The sequence below is a fragment of the Littorina saxatilis genome, linkage group LG14, assembly GCF_037325665.1.
Source record: "Littorina saxatilis isolate snail1 linkage group LG14, US_GU_Lsax_2.0, whole genome shotgun sequence".
Classification (NCBI taxonomy): Eukaryota; Metazoa; Mollusca; class Gastropoda; order Littorinimorpha; family Littorinidae; genus Littorina; species Littorina saxatilis.
The window spans coordinates 28213352-28227861 of NC_090258.1; the positions used below are offsets into that span (position 1 = coordinate 28213352).

The 14510-nt window shown below is 37.5% G+C and overlaps 1 protein-coding gene across 1 annotated transcript in view; it reads right to left on the reverse strand.

Moving 5' to 3' along the window:
• Positions 1-4997: 4997 nt before the first annotated feature.
• LOC138946571 (mucin-like protein) overlaps positions 4998-14510 on the reverse strand; it is a 154066-nt gene continuing 144553 nt past the window's right edge. The window contains exons 24-27 of the mRNA XM_070318014.1: positions 6238-6358; positions 5908-5933; positions 5383-5593; positions 4998-5051 (exon numbers count right to left, since the gene is read on the reverse strand). Of these exons, the coding sequence (XP_070174115.1) occupies positions 5403-5593; positions 5908-5933; positions 6238-6358 (338 nt within the window). The 3' untranslated portion in view covers positions 4998-5051; positions 5383-5402. The remainder of the gene's footprint in view (positions 5052-5382; positions 5594-5907; positions 5934-6237; positions 6359-14510) is intronic.

Genomic DNA, 14510 nt, shown 5'->3' on the forward strand with positions numbered 1-14510 from the left:
TGAGTTCGACAGGTACTTGACTAAATGTTGTATTTTCGCCTTACGCGACTTGTTGTTTCTTGTGCAGGAGAGGCAAAGGCGTTTGAAGAAGAACTAAACAGGGAGCTCGCCGGGTTTAGAAGCAGTACTTTTGCTGACAATACTGTGAAGACTTATAATACTCACTTAAAATCTTGTATGGATTTATGCAATAGGATGAGCATCCCCCCTGAGCCGGTGACTGAGAGAACTGTAGCCCTCTATGCCACGTATTTAACCCGAAGGCTCAAGCCTTCCTCTGTGAAACAGTATATTAACCCTTAGGCTGGTTGTCGCGCTACTTTACCTATACTGTCACCTGGTTGTCACGACATATGTCGCGCTATTGGCTCAGTCTGTTTGGTCGGTTCCGATTACCTCCCATGGATTCGAAAACCTATATGACTGTTTTTTGTTATTGTTCTCTCTGTTATTTCACCAGTGGCTATGTAACATGTGTTACTTAATTGCACCAGTGTAAGGGTTAACATTATTGGAATAATGCACCTAGTAAAGTAAACTCCCGTCCTCGTCCTTGTGGGTTGGTAGGAGCTCATTTTTCGCCCCTTTCTATTTGGGTGCTAGTTTTAAATTGTTTAAATCCCAAGTGTTCTTAAATTATATGTGATTTTTGTCCCCATGAAATTAAAAAAAACTTGCCTTCGGTTTTTGACACCCAAAAGGAACTTCTTGTGACGTGAAACTTATGGTTGTGGTAGTGGTGGTGGTGTATGTTGCATCCTTATATGTGTGCGGGTGTGTGAGCGTGCTTGGTTGCGTAAAAGTACTAGTGTAATAAAATAAATTGCTCGTTAAGCCCTATTCTTTTTTCATTATAAAGCAAACCTTGAGCTTGCAGAAAAAAAAACCTTTTAAATTAGCCTGACCACTTCGTAATAATTATGGCCTTAGGTGTTGCTCCAGCCTGTGTGTGTATTCGTTCGGAAGGTTGACGGAAAGCGGACGTGTTTCAGTCTATTTGCCAGACTGAATGGTTAATCACGCCTCAGCGTTCTGGTTCTTTTCTCTGTGCGTGCGTGTGTGACCAGATGTGCTCTCTCTGCATTATACTGTTTTCCAACAACTACAAACATATAATTGTTCTGTTTGGATAGAGTTTAATATTCATTGACAACTAAAGATAATACAATAAGATAATATAACACGATAATACAACTAGATCAAAAACACAGAAGTAAAGATATTACACACAAATATCTGTATACATGTAGAAAGAAAAAAAAAACTTCAGAGAAATGAACAAAATAATCATCACGTTCTTTACATTTTCATCTAAGCACTACCTAATAGATTGCCTACCATTTTAATAATATACAATGCGTTTTTTCTTGTTATGCGTCTAATATGGCGACGCTACTTATTTTGCTGTAAGTTGAAAGGTTTGCCTATGAACCAAAATGGAGGTCGCAGCACACAATTGCGCCCACGATTTGTAAACTTTTCTGTTTGTCAATTATTGACTGGATGTTTTTTTATAAAATAAAGCCAAAGACAAAGAGACTGCCAACGTTCCAAAATTCATAATAAAAAAACCAAGAATTAAAGTAGGTTGTTGGAACGTTTGTTATTGACAAAATACTTTCACAGATATTTCGACCCAACGGTCTTTTAAGTGAACAGACAAACAAATATTCACTCAAAACTTATCTTGATAAAAACAACTGATAGAACTATCAAGATAAGTTCTGTGTGAATATTTGTCTGTTCACTTAAAAGACCGTTGGGTCTAGATATCTGTAAATGTATTTTGTCAATAACAAACGTTCCAACAACCTACCTTTCTTGTTGTTTTTTTATTCTGGATGTTTGTAGTCAGGATTGGGGATCAAGAGGGAGACGACGGTGCATGTGTGGACGCATATAATTATGTGTGAACATCAATTCCTATAAACTACTGGTCCCGCAGTGGTTATGAAATTAAAGGCCCCTCCTGTTTTTGGAACCGCAGGAGCTTTCTAGTTTGCTGTTAGGTAGATTTTTGGTTCCTCTTTCCTGTCATGCTCTCTTTTTCTTCATGAATTCTTTTCTTTTTTCTGCCTTCTTGCTCATTCACCTGTATTTTTTCCAAAAATCTCTTCTCTTGCCGCTTGTCTCGCGATTCATGTATAGTTTAATCTGTTAGTGTTCTGATGTAAGTCCAGCAGTAGATAGGTTAAGCCTATTTTAACATACTGGAAACTGGTAATCTTCCAGTAGGTATTAATTTAGTTTTACTAAAGCCTGCTGGGACACAAGTAATGGGTTAGTGCATTTGTAAACAGGAATCGCTTGACAGGTGGCCCCCTTCATCCCCCCCTTCCTCGTCCTGATATGGCTCTGCGTAGTCGGCTGGACGTTAAGCAACAAATAAACAATAAACTACTGGACATATGGTTATGAAACTTTACATGTGAATTCTATGAGATGATATAATCAGATCATGTTTGGATGTCAACGTGGATTACGTTTGATCAGTTTGTTTAAAAACAGTAAAGGCAGCACCTTTCAGACCGCCGTTTCATGTCATTAGAAAATGTCCCAATAATCTTGTCCAGACAATAGGATTGCACTTAAGCTTTGGAGCTTGAAAAACATGCCTGATATTTGAATACAAACAAAATTGATTCATTGTATTTTCTTAAATTTGTGGAGTCCGAATGATGTAGATTATTGTGTTTGGATTGGACATGTGCTGAAAGATAAAGGAAATCCATGTTCATACATATTCACGGTTGGCGTGTTTCTATCTTCAGCTATGTCCCAGGGTTGAGTTGCACCAACCGAAAGTGGGTGCAACCCAAACGGGAGAGAACAAACTGCGGGTTCTGATTCGTTGAAATCACAACAAATCTCAGTTTTAACCAATCCAACACTGCGGGTTCTGATTCGTTGAAATCACAACACATCTAAGTTTTAACCAATCCAACACTACGGGTTCTGATTCGTTGAAATCACAACACATCTCAGTTTTAACCAATCCAACACTACGGGTTCTGATTCGTTGAAATCACAACACATCTCAGTTTTAACCAATCCAACACTACGGGTTCTGATTCGTTGAAATCACAACACATCTCAGTTTTAACCAATCCAACACTGCGGGTTCTGATTCGTTGAAATCACAACACATCTCAGTTTTAACCAATCCAACACTGCGGGTTCTGATTCGTTAAAATCACAACACATCTCAGTTTTAACCAATCCAACACTGCGGGTTCTGATTCGTTGAAATCACAACACATCTCAGTTTTAACCAAACCAACACTGCGGGTTCTGATTCGTTGAAATCACAACGGGTTAATGTTGAACCTTCAAATTGTTTCAAATCTAAACGGGAATCTAAAGATAAGTCACAGCATCACTCGTGTTTGACTGTTGTGTCATTTGTTTGTTCACTTAAAAGGCTGTAAAGCCAAAGGTTTTGTGAAAGCCTGGTTTTGTCCTGCATTTAACGTTCCCATAATTGACCTTTCTTGTGTTTTAATTTAAGCCTGATAGATAGTTCAAATTACATACAACAGTATTTTATATTGCTTTAGAATTTGTCAATGGGGCATATTTATTTCGTCCAAATTTGCACAACAGTTAGGTGGATCCGGCTTGTAAAAGAAAAAAAACCCCGCAGTTTTGGTGAAGGCGTGAAACCCCGCTTGACAGATAGCTGCAGCTGACATGCAGGGATTCTTAAAACTTCACACAACAGTGGGGTTTTTTATTACACAGCATGACTACAGACATCTTCTGTGTATCTGTGACGATACTGAGAGCACGGAGACATGAACATGGATGTTGTAAAGGTTTTCCAATAACATTTTGACCACCCCCCAACAACAACAAAATATATATATATTTAAAACAAATAAACTTTACGAAAATTACGATTCACCCAAATTCAGCCAAGGTTAATCAATTTTCGCCTAATTTGTTTCACGCAGAGATAGATTGCGCAGTTAAATGCACCTTGAATTAAAATCTCTCAACTGCATACTTAATTGTCCACCGCAGAAACGTCGATCACAACGACAACTCCACCCGTGATGCCTACTGTAAATAAAAGAAGAAAAAAACCAAGAAATAACAATAAATCAGCGTTGCAAGTTCGGTAAGGCTAAGTACGTGTAATCTAGCAACGACAAACAAAAAACAAATCAAAAGATGATGTAGTCAGATCAGTTTCAAATTCAGAAACCAGAAATAATTCATCTTAATTAATTTTCATTGGAAATTCGTCAATTCTTTTCCCAGCACTTTCTGGACCAAACACGAAACCAATCTGAAAAAGAACAAACAAATACGGTATCATTCCATGTTTGATCAGCTCGATATACTGAATATGTAATTTCAAAACTGCTAATGCATGTGCAGTGTACAATAGACCACACTTGTGGTGTTTCTATCAACTCTAGTCCGCTCACTGCGCTTTCGAGAGTTCTTTAATCTCAGGATTAAAATAATTAACCATAGATGTGTTGCAGAAACGAAAGCAAACTTGACAATTTGTCATTATGAATACAGTCTTGGTGGAGCTCCGGCCCACTGTCATAATTATGTATTTGTACAATACATACGCTTTTCTTTTGGTCCCTCTTGGATAACTGAAAATGACATAAATCATGCAATCCCAAGAGGACTGTTTCATTTTTCTGGCTTTTACATTTAGTCAAGTTTTTTTTTCTTTTCATGTTGGCCTGTGTTGGTTTAAATTGTTTAATAACTATTATTTACACTTTGTCCGACTGGACACGTGTGCAGTGCTTTGCCATTGTCAAAAAATGCTCATGGCCTTGCTAATAAGTAGTTGTCTACAAAACATAGGCAGTTATTGAACACGAACTGTTAAGCAAACTACACACACACACACACACACACACACACACACACACACACACACACACACACACACACACACACACTAACAACCCTTAACACACACACACTTCCACACCTGAACACAAACGTTCACAACGTCTGATTCGTACCTGCATCAAGGCTGCTGTACTTACCTTCTTGCAAGCCATGTTCACGGGGATTGTCTGTTAAACACACACACACACACACACACACACACACACACACACACACACACACACACACACACACACACACACAAACAAACACACACACACACACATACACACACATACACACACACACACATTCACACACATTCACACACATTCACACACACACACACACACACACGAGTTGCGCATGCATTTACACGAACAGAAAAAGACCACAGCTATTAAATCAAATATCTCAAAAACACAAACTGAAAATAATAGGCCTATAATAGAATAAAACTCTCTCTCTCTCTCTCTCTCTCTCTCTCTCTCTCTCTCTCTCTCTCTTATGTTTCCTTACCTGCGTGGTAATCCTGATTGTTAAACTGAGGCCCAGGAAGGATTCTCGCTGGCAGTGGTTCCAGGTGCGCTGTCAGGCCTGACGTACCGGTTGTCATCTGCAATTCCCGAACTCTGCCCTTTCTTGTACAAGTAGCAAGCGACAGCTACCACGATCAGCGCCAGAACTCCTAGACCTACTCCCAAACCGATGGCCAATGTGGAGTCTGTCGCTGAAAATGGAACAATTTCACTTCACTATGGATCAAGTGGTGGTTTCCAGCGATAATTCAAGCGAAGACATCAATAACGAATGTGTGTGTGTGTGTGTGTGTGTGTGTGTGTGTGTGTGTGTGTGTGTGTGTGTGTGTGTGTGTGATTCTGCAAAGGAAAGGTTTTGAAAGAAGCAACCGGGGTATGCGTGGTGATTGTATACGTAAACTAGTTCAATTAACTGCTGTGTATGTCAAAGTTAACAGACACAAAACTGTTATCATTTTTCAAATATACGCATCACTAGGTATTCAACATTGAAAACAAAACTTACAGCCTGGCGTCTCTTCGTCCTTCGACCTGCAACAGAAGTGAGGATACCACTAGCAAAAACCGCTTATTAACGTGTGCATAAACCAAAATTCACACAAATCTGCCAAAGTTCTGTGAAACAAAATGAAATACATAAACCATATTGATAGCTAAAATCTAAACAAAATCAGTTCCCATTGTCGGCTCTTATATGGCACCCATGTGACATTGAAAGACGGTGAGATTTAATCAATTTTTAACATTGTGTGAGTGTTACCAGAGACTCAAACCCACGCAAAGTTGTGGATGTCTATAACGTCCAAAAGAAAAACAATATTTTCAAAGTTTTCACCTTGGCAAGACACAACGTTGATCTTCAAATTCAGACAATTCATATCCATCATCACAGAAACAGAGTCCCATTCTGTAGCCACCGTTCTCTGTTGGGCAGTCTTTGCGATTGCATTCTCCAACTGCATCGACACAACAGCAAAATGTGACAAGACGTCAAACCATTAGGCTGTAAAAATATGTTTTGAGAAGAAGAAAAAAAATGTTCAATGTCTGTGTCATGGTATTATAAGAACTTGACAAAATGAATTCGAAACTGTGATAACAAAAAAAACTTAAGAAATTGCAATTAGACATCTAAATCTGAGCCCTAATACTGTGTGTATTAGGGAAAATAGCAACTCAGTCATGCAGAGATTAAAATGATTGATTATTCTCTTCCAAGATGTGTCGCCACTAACTTATATTTATACGTTATTCACGTCAATTCAAATGCGAGCGTATTGTTTTTATACTTTCTAAAAGGAGAGAACTATTGACAAAAGAACGATGATCGAGGTCCGTTAAAACATTATAACAATATCTCTCCCGTCATTCTGGTCATATCATTTATTACCAAGGAAATGTTATCAAATTTACTGGCAGATCTATTGACTTTCTTAGAAGAAACAAGTCGCGTAAGGCGAAAATACAATATTTAGTCAAGTAGCTGCCATTTTTCAGCAAGACCGTATACTCGTAGCATCGTCAGTCCACCGCTCATGGCAAAGGCAGTGAAATTGACAAGAAGAGCGGGGTAGTAGTTGCGCTAAGAAGGATAGCACGCTTTTCTGTGCCTCTCTTTGTTTTAACTTTCTGAGCGTGTTTTTAATCCAAACATATCATATCTATATGTTTTTGGAATCAGGAACCGACAAGGAATAAGATGAACGTGTTTTTAAATTGATTTGGACAATTTAATTTTGATAATAATTTTTATATATTTAATTTTCAGAGCTTGTTTTTAATCCGAATATAACATATTTATATGTTTTTGGAATCAGCAAATGATGGAGAATAAGATAAACGTAAATTTGGATCGTTTTATAAATTTTTATTTTTTTTTACAATTTTCAGATTTTTAATGACCAAAGTCATTAATTAATTTTTAAGCCACCAAGCTGAAATGCAATACCGAGGTCCGGGCTTCGTCGAAGATTACTTGACCAAAATTTCAACCAATTTGGTTGAAAAATGAGGGCGTGACAGTGCCGCCTCAACTTTCACGAAAAGCCGGATATGACATCATCAAAGACATTTATCAAAAAAATGAAAAAAACGTTCGGGGATTTCATACCCAGGAACTCTCATGTCAAATTTCATAAAGATCGGTCCAGTAGTTTAGTCTAAATCGCTCTACACACACACACGCACACACACACACACGCACGCACACACGCACATACACCACGACCCTCGTTTCGATTCCCCCTCGATGTTAAAATATTTAGTCAAAACTTGACTAAATATAAAAACAAGTCGCGTCAGGCGAAAATACAATATTTAGTCAAGTAGCTGTCGAACTCACAGAATGAAATTGAACGCAATGCCATTTTTCAGCTAGACCGTATACTCGTAGCATCGTCAGTCCAGCGCTCATGGCAAAGGCAGTGAAATTGACAAGAAGAGCGGGGTAGTAGTTGCGCTGAGAAGGATAGCACGCTTTTCTGTACCTCTCTTTGTTTTAACTTTCTGAGCGTGTTTTTAATCCAAACATATCATATCTATATGTTTTTGGAATCAGGAACCGACAAGGAATAAGATGAAAGTGTTTTTAAATTGATTTGGACAATTTAATTTTGATAATAATTTTTATATATTTAATTTTCAGAGCTCGTTTTTAATCGGAATATAACATATTTATATGTTTTTGGAATCAGCAAATGATGGAGAATAAGATAAACGTAAATTTGGATCGTTTTATAAATTGTTATTTTTTTTTACAATTTTCAGATTTTTAATGACCAAAGTCATTAATTAATTTTTAAGCCACCAAGCTGAAATGCAATACCGAAGTCCGGGCTTCGTCGAAGATTACTTGACCAAAATTTCAACCAATTTGGTTGAAAAATGAGGGCGTGACAGTGCCGCCTCAACTTTCACGAAAAACCGGATATGACGTCATCAAAGACATTTATCAAAAAAATGAAAAAAACGTATGGGGATTTCATACCCAGGAACTCTCCTGTCAAATTTCATAAAGATCGGTCCAGTAGTTTAGTCTGAATCGCTCTACACACACACACAGACACACACACACACGCACACACGCACACACACACGCACATACACCACGACCCTCGTTTCGATTCCCCCTCGATGTTAAAATATTTAGTCAAAACTTGACTAAATATAAACAAGTCGCGTAAGGCGAAAATACAATATTTAGTCAAGTAGCTGCCATTTTTCAGCAAGACCGTATACTCGTAGCATCGTCAGTCCACCGCTCATGGCAAAGGCAGTGAAATTGACAAGAAGAGCGGGGTAGTAGTTGCGCTAAGAAGGATAGCACGCTTTTCTGTACCTCTCTTTGTTTTAACTTTCTGAGCGTGTTTTTAATCCAAACATATCATATCTATATGTTTTTGGAATCAGGAACCGACAAGGAATAAGATGAAAGTGTTTTTAAATTGATTTGGACAATTTAATTTTGATAATAATTTTTATATATTTAATTTTCAGAGCTTGTTTTTAATCCGAATATAACATATTTATATGTTTTTGGAATCAGCAAATGATGGAGAATAAGTTAAACGTAAATTTGGATCGTTTTATAAATTTTTATTTTTTTTTACAATTTTCAGATTTTTAATGACCAAAGTCATTAATTAATTTTTAAGCCACCAAGCTGAAATGCAATACCGAAGTCCGGGCTTCGTCGAAGATTACTTGACCAAAATTTCAACCAATTTGGTTGAAAAATGAGGGCGTGACAGTGCCGCCTCAACTTTCACGAAAAACCGGATATGACGTCATCAAAGACATTTATCAAAAAAATGAAAAAAACGTATGGGGATTTCATACCCAGGAACTCTCATGTCAAATTTCATAAAGATCGGTCCAGTAGTTTAGTCTAAATCGCTCTACACACACACACGCACACACACACACACGCACGCACACACGCACATACACCACGACCCTCGTTTCGATTCCCCCTCGATGTTAAAATATTTAGTCAAAACTTGACTAAATATAAAAACAAGTCGCGTCAGGCGAAAATACAATATTTAGTCAAGTAGCTGTCGAACTCACAGAATGAAATTGAACGCAATGCCATTTTTCAGCTAGACCGTATACTCGTAGCATCGTCAGTCCAGCGCTCATGGCAAAGGCAGTGAAATTGACAAGAAGAGCGGGGTAGTAGTTGCGCTGAGAAGGATAGCACGCTTTTCTGTACCTCTCTTTGTTTTAACTTTCTGAGCGTGTTTTTAATCCAAACATATCATATCTATATGTTTTTGGAATCAGGAACCGACAAGGAATAAGATGAAAGTGTTTTTAAATTGATTTGGACAATTTAATTTTGATAATAATTTTTATATATTTAATTTTCAGAGCTCGTTTTTAATCGGAATATAACATATTTATATGTTTTTGGAATCAGCAAATGATGGAGAATAAGATAAACGTAAATTTGGATCGTTTTATAAATTGTTATTTTTTTTTACAATTTTCAGATTTTTAATGACCAAAGTCATTAATTAATTTTTAAGCCACCAAGCTGAAATGCAATACCGAAGTCCGGGCTTCGTCGAAGATTACTTGACCAAAATTTCAACCAATTTGGTTGAAAAATGAGGGCGTGACAGTGCCGCCTCAACTTTCACGAAAAACCGGATATGACGTCATCAAAGACATTTATCAAAAAAATGAAAAAAACGTATGGGGATTTCATACCCAGGAACTCTCCTGTCAAATTTCATAAAGATCGGTCCAGTAGTTTAGTCTGAATCGCTCTACACACACACACAGACACACACACACACGCACACACGCACACACACACGCACATACACCACGACCCTCGTTTCGATTCCCCCTCGATGTTAAAATATTTAGTCAAAACTTGACTAAATATAAACAAGTCGCGTAAGGCGAAAATACAATATTTAGTCAAGTAGCTGCCATTTTTCAGCAAGACCGTATACTCGTAGCATCGTCAGTCCACCGCTCATGGCAAAGGCAGTGAAATTGACAAGAAGAGCGGGGTAGTAGTTGCGCTAAGAAGGATAGCACGCTTTTCTGTACCTCTCTTTGTTTTAACTTTCTGAGCGTGTTTTTAATCCAAACATATCATATCTATATGTTTTTGGAATCAGGAACCGACAAGGAATAAGATGAAAGTGTTTTTAAATTGATTTGGACAATTTAATTTTGATAATAATTTTTATATATTTAATTTTCAGAGCTTGTTTTTAATCCGAATATAACATATTTATATGTTTTTGGAATCAGCAAATGATGGAGAATAAGTTAAACGTAAATTTGGATCGTTTTATAAATTTTTATTTTTTTTTACAATTTTCAGATTTTTAATGACCAAAGTCATTAATTAATTTTTAAGCCACCAAGCTGAAATGCAATACCGAAGTCCGGGCTTCGTCGAAGATTACTTGACCAAAATTTCAACCAATTTGGTTGAAAAATGAGGGCGTGACAGTGCCGCCTCAACTTTCACGAAAAGCCGGATATGACGTCATCAAAGACATTTATCAAAAAAATGAAAAAAACGTATGGGGATATCAATCCCAGGAACTCTCATGTCAAATTTCATAAAGATCGGTCCAGTAGTTTGGTCTGAATCGCTCTACACGCACGCACGCACACACACACACACACACACACACACATACACACACACATACACCACGACCCTCGTTTCGATTCCCCCTCGATGTTAAAATATTTAGTCAAAACTTGACTAAATATAACAAGTCGCGTAAGGCGAAAATACAATATTTAGTCAAGTAGCTGTCGAACTCACAGAATGAAACTGAACGCAATGCCATTTTTCAGCAAGACCGTATACTCGTAGCATCGTCAGTCCACCGCTCATGGCAAAGGCAGTGAAATTGACAAGAAGAGCGGGGTAGTAGTTGCGCTAAGAAGGATAGCACGCTTTTCTGTACCTCTCTTTGTTTTAACTTTCTGAGCGTGTTTTCAATCCAAACATATCATATCTATATGTTTTTGGAATCAGGAACCGACAAGGAATAAGATGAAAGTGTTTTTAAATTGATTTGGACAATTTAATTTTGATAATAATTTTTATATATTTAATTTTCAGAGCTTGTTTTTAATCCGAATATAACATATTTATATGTTTTTGGAATCAGCAAATGATGGAAAATAAGATAAACGTAAATTTGGATCGTTTTATAAATTTTTATTTTTTTTTACAATTTTCAGATTTTTAATGACCAAAGTCATTAATTAATTTTTAAGCCACCAAGCTGAAATGCAATACCGAAGTCCGGGCTTCGTCGAAGATTACTTGACCAAAATTTCAACCAATTTGGTTGAAAAATGAGGGCGTGACAGTGCCGCCTCAACTTTCACGAAAAGCCGGATATGACGTCATCAAAGACATTTATCCAAAAAATGAAAAAAACGTTCGGGGATTTCATACCCAGGAACTCTCCTGTCAAATTTCATAAAGATCGGTCCAGTAGTTTAGTCTGAATCGCTCTACACACACACAGAGACAGACAGACACACACACGCACATACACCACGACCCTCGTTTCGATTCCCCCTCGATGTTAAAATATTTAGTCAAAACTTGACTAAATATAAAAAGAAAAAGAAGGCAAATCACACAGTACAGGTTACAGAACCTTCCTTATTGCTGACAGCCACACATTATAAAGGCGGCATACAGTAAACATCTTAGTGCATGCATCATTATAACACAACAACTGTAATAGCATATTCCAATTTTGTCTATGTCATGGAGCACGTACGCAATACCCAGTAAACGACCAACTTGCAAATGAAATTTGTTTGTTTGTTTATTTGTTGCTTAACGTCCAGCCGACCACGCAGAGCCACATCAGGACGAGGAAGGGGGGGATGAAGGGGGCCACTTGTCAAGCGATTCCTGTTTACAAATGCACTAACCCATTACTTGTGTCCCAGCAGGCTTTAGTAAAACTAAATTAATACCTACTGGAAGATTACCAGTTTCCAGTATGTTAAAATAGGCTTAACCTATCTACTGCTGGACTTACATCAGAACACTAACAGATTAAACTATACATGAATCGCGAGACAAGCGGCAAGAGAAGAGATTTTTGGAAAAAATACAGGTGAATGAGCAAGAAGGCAGAAAAAAGAAAAGAATTCATGAAGAAAAAGAGAGCATGACAGGAAAGAGGAACCAAAAATCTACCTAACAGCAAACTAGAAAGCTCCTGCGGTTCCAAAAACAGGAGGGGCTTTTAATTTCATAACCGCAGTGCCCCACTGCGGGATGCAAATGAAATGAAGATAAAAATGCGGACATGAAGAAGAGAAATAAGTTCAAAAATTAGAAATACCAATTGCTACACAAACTTCTGAATTGCCAATGTAGGTTAAAGAAGAAAACCGACATTGTTGATTTTATTTTTTATTTCAAAACCCAGATCTTCTCCTGCTTAATTATATTGGCATCAGAAGTATGCATTGTCTACTATGTTGGTAAATTATTCTGGAAGTTTCAAATCAATCCACTATGTCATTGCTAAAGTGCAGCGCCATAAAAATGTCCTGGGTAGATAACTGATTTGATTTTCTGCTTGTCTGTAAAAGTTGCAAAGTTTTGCCCATTGTCATTTTTGTCGATTTTTAATTGGGCTTTTCTGCTATTGTCTGGTCGATTTTTGAGGGTACCCTTATTTGAGCGGCGGTCACGTGATCCCTGTTTAGGCAATCTGTAATCTAAAAGTTGATCATGATTGTCTAGTGAACGGCCTGAACTGGCATCTAAAGTGTTAATAAAACTGCACGGGAATGAATGCTTTAAGGTGGGTGCGAAATTTGTTGCAATAATTTGTTGGCCAAGTTTAGTTCTGCCCAGTCCATTTCTTTCCACAAATGAAAAGATGAAAAGTATTGGGATGTTAAGGTTTAAAGGAGCAGCTTTTGTATAACACAAATGAAAAGATGAAAAGTATTGGGATGTTAAGGTTTAAAGGAGCAGCTTTTGTATAACACAAATGAAAAGATGAAAAGTATTGGGATGTTAAGGTTTAAAGGAGCAGCTTTTGTATAACACAAATGAAAAGATGAAAAGTATTGGGATGTTAAGGTTTAAAGGAGCAGCTTTTGTATAACACAAATGAAAAGATGAAAAGTATTGGGATGTTAAGGTTTAAAGGAGCAGCTTTTGTATAACACAAATGAAAAGATGAAAAGTATTGGGATGTTAAGGTTTAAAAGAGCAGCTTTTGTATAACACAAATGAAAAGATGAAAAGTATTGGAATGTTAAGGTTTAAAGGAGCAGCTTTTGTATAACACAAATGAAAAGATGAAAAGTATTGGGATGTTAAGGTTTAAAGGAGCAGCTTTTGCATAACTTTCTTTCTTTATTTGGTGTTTGACGTCGTTTTCAACCATTCAAGGTTATATTGCGACGGGGAAAGGGGGGAGATGGGATAGGGGAAAGGGGGGAGAGGGGATAGAGCCACTTGCTAATTGTTTCTTGTTCACAAAAGCACTAATCAAAAAACTGCTCCAGGGGCTTGCAACGTAGTACAATATATGACCTTACTGGGAGAATGCAAGTTTCCAGTACAAAGGACTTAACATTTCTTACATACTGCTTGACTAAAATCTGTACAAAAATTGACTATATTCTATACAAGAAACACTTAACAAGGGTAAAAGGAGAAACGGAATCCGTTAGTCGCCTCTTACGACATGCTGGGGAGCATCGGGCAAATTCTTTCTCGTCCCAACCAATATGGGACTCTCCCTAACCCGCGGGGGGTAGCTTTTGTATAACACAAATGTTCATTTATGTATAAATTCATCAATTAGGAAGCCCCAATCTATCTTATACAACTCTTCAAATCATCTCCGCCATAACATTCAAACACTCAAAATAACCTTATATAGCTATTCTGATGAACACGTGGGGGAATTCGGGGGCTGTGATTGGATGGTCTCTCCAGATCATCAATGCATATTGCTGCCGAAGTCGGCCATTTTACTCAATATCCAAAAGCATATTGAGAAAAATGGCCGACGCATGGTTCTGGTTCTGGTATAGTACGTCGCAGGAGCCAAGTTGGCTATATATGCGACG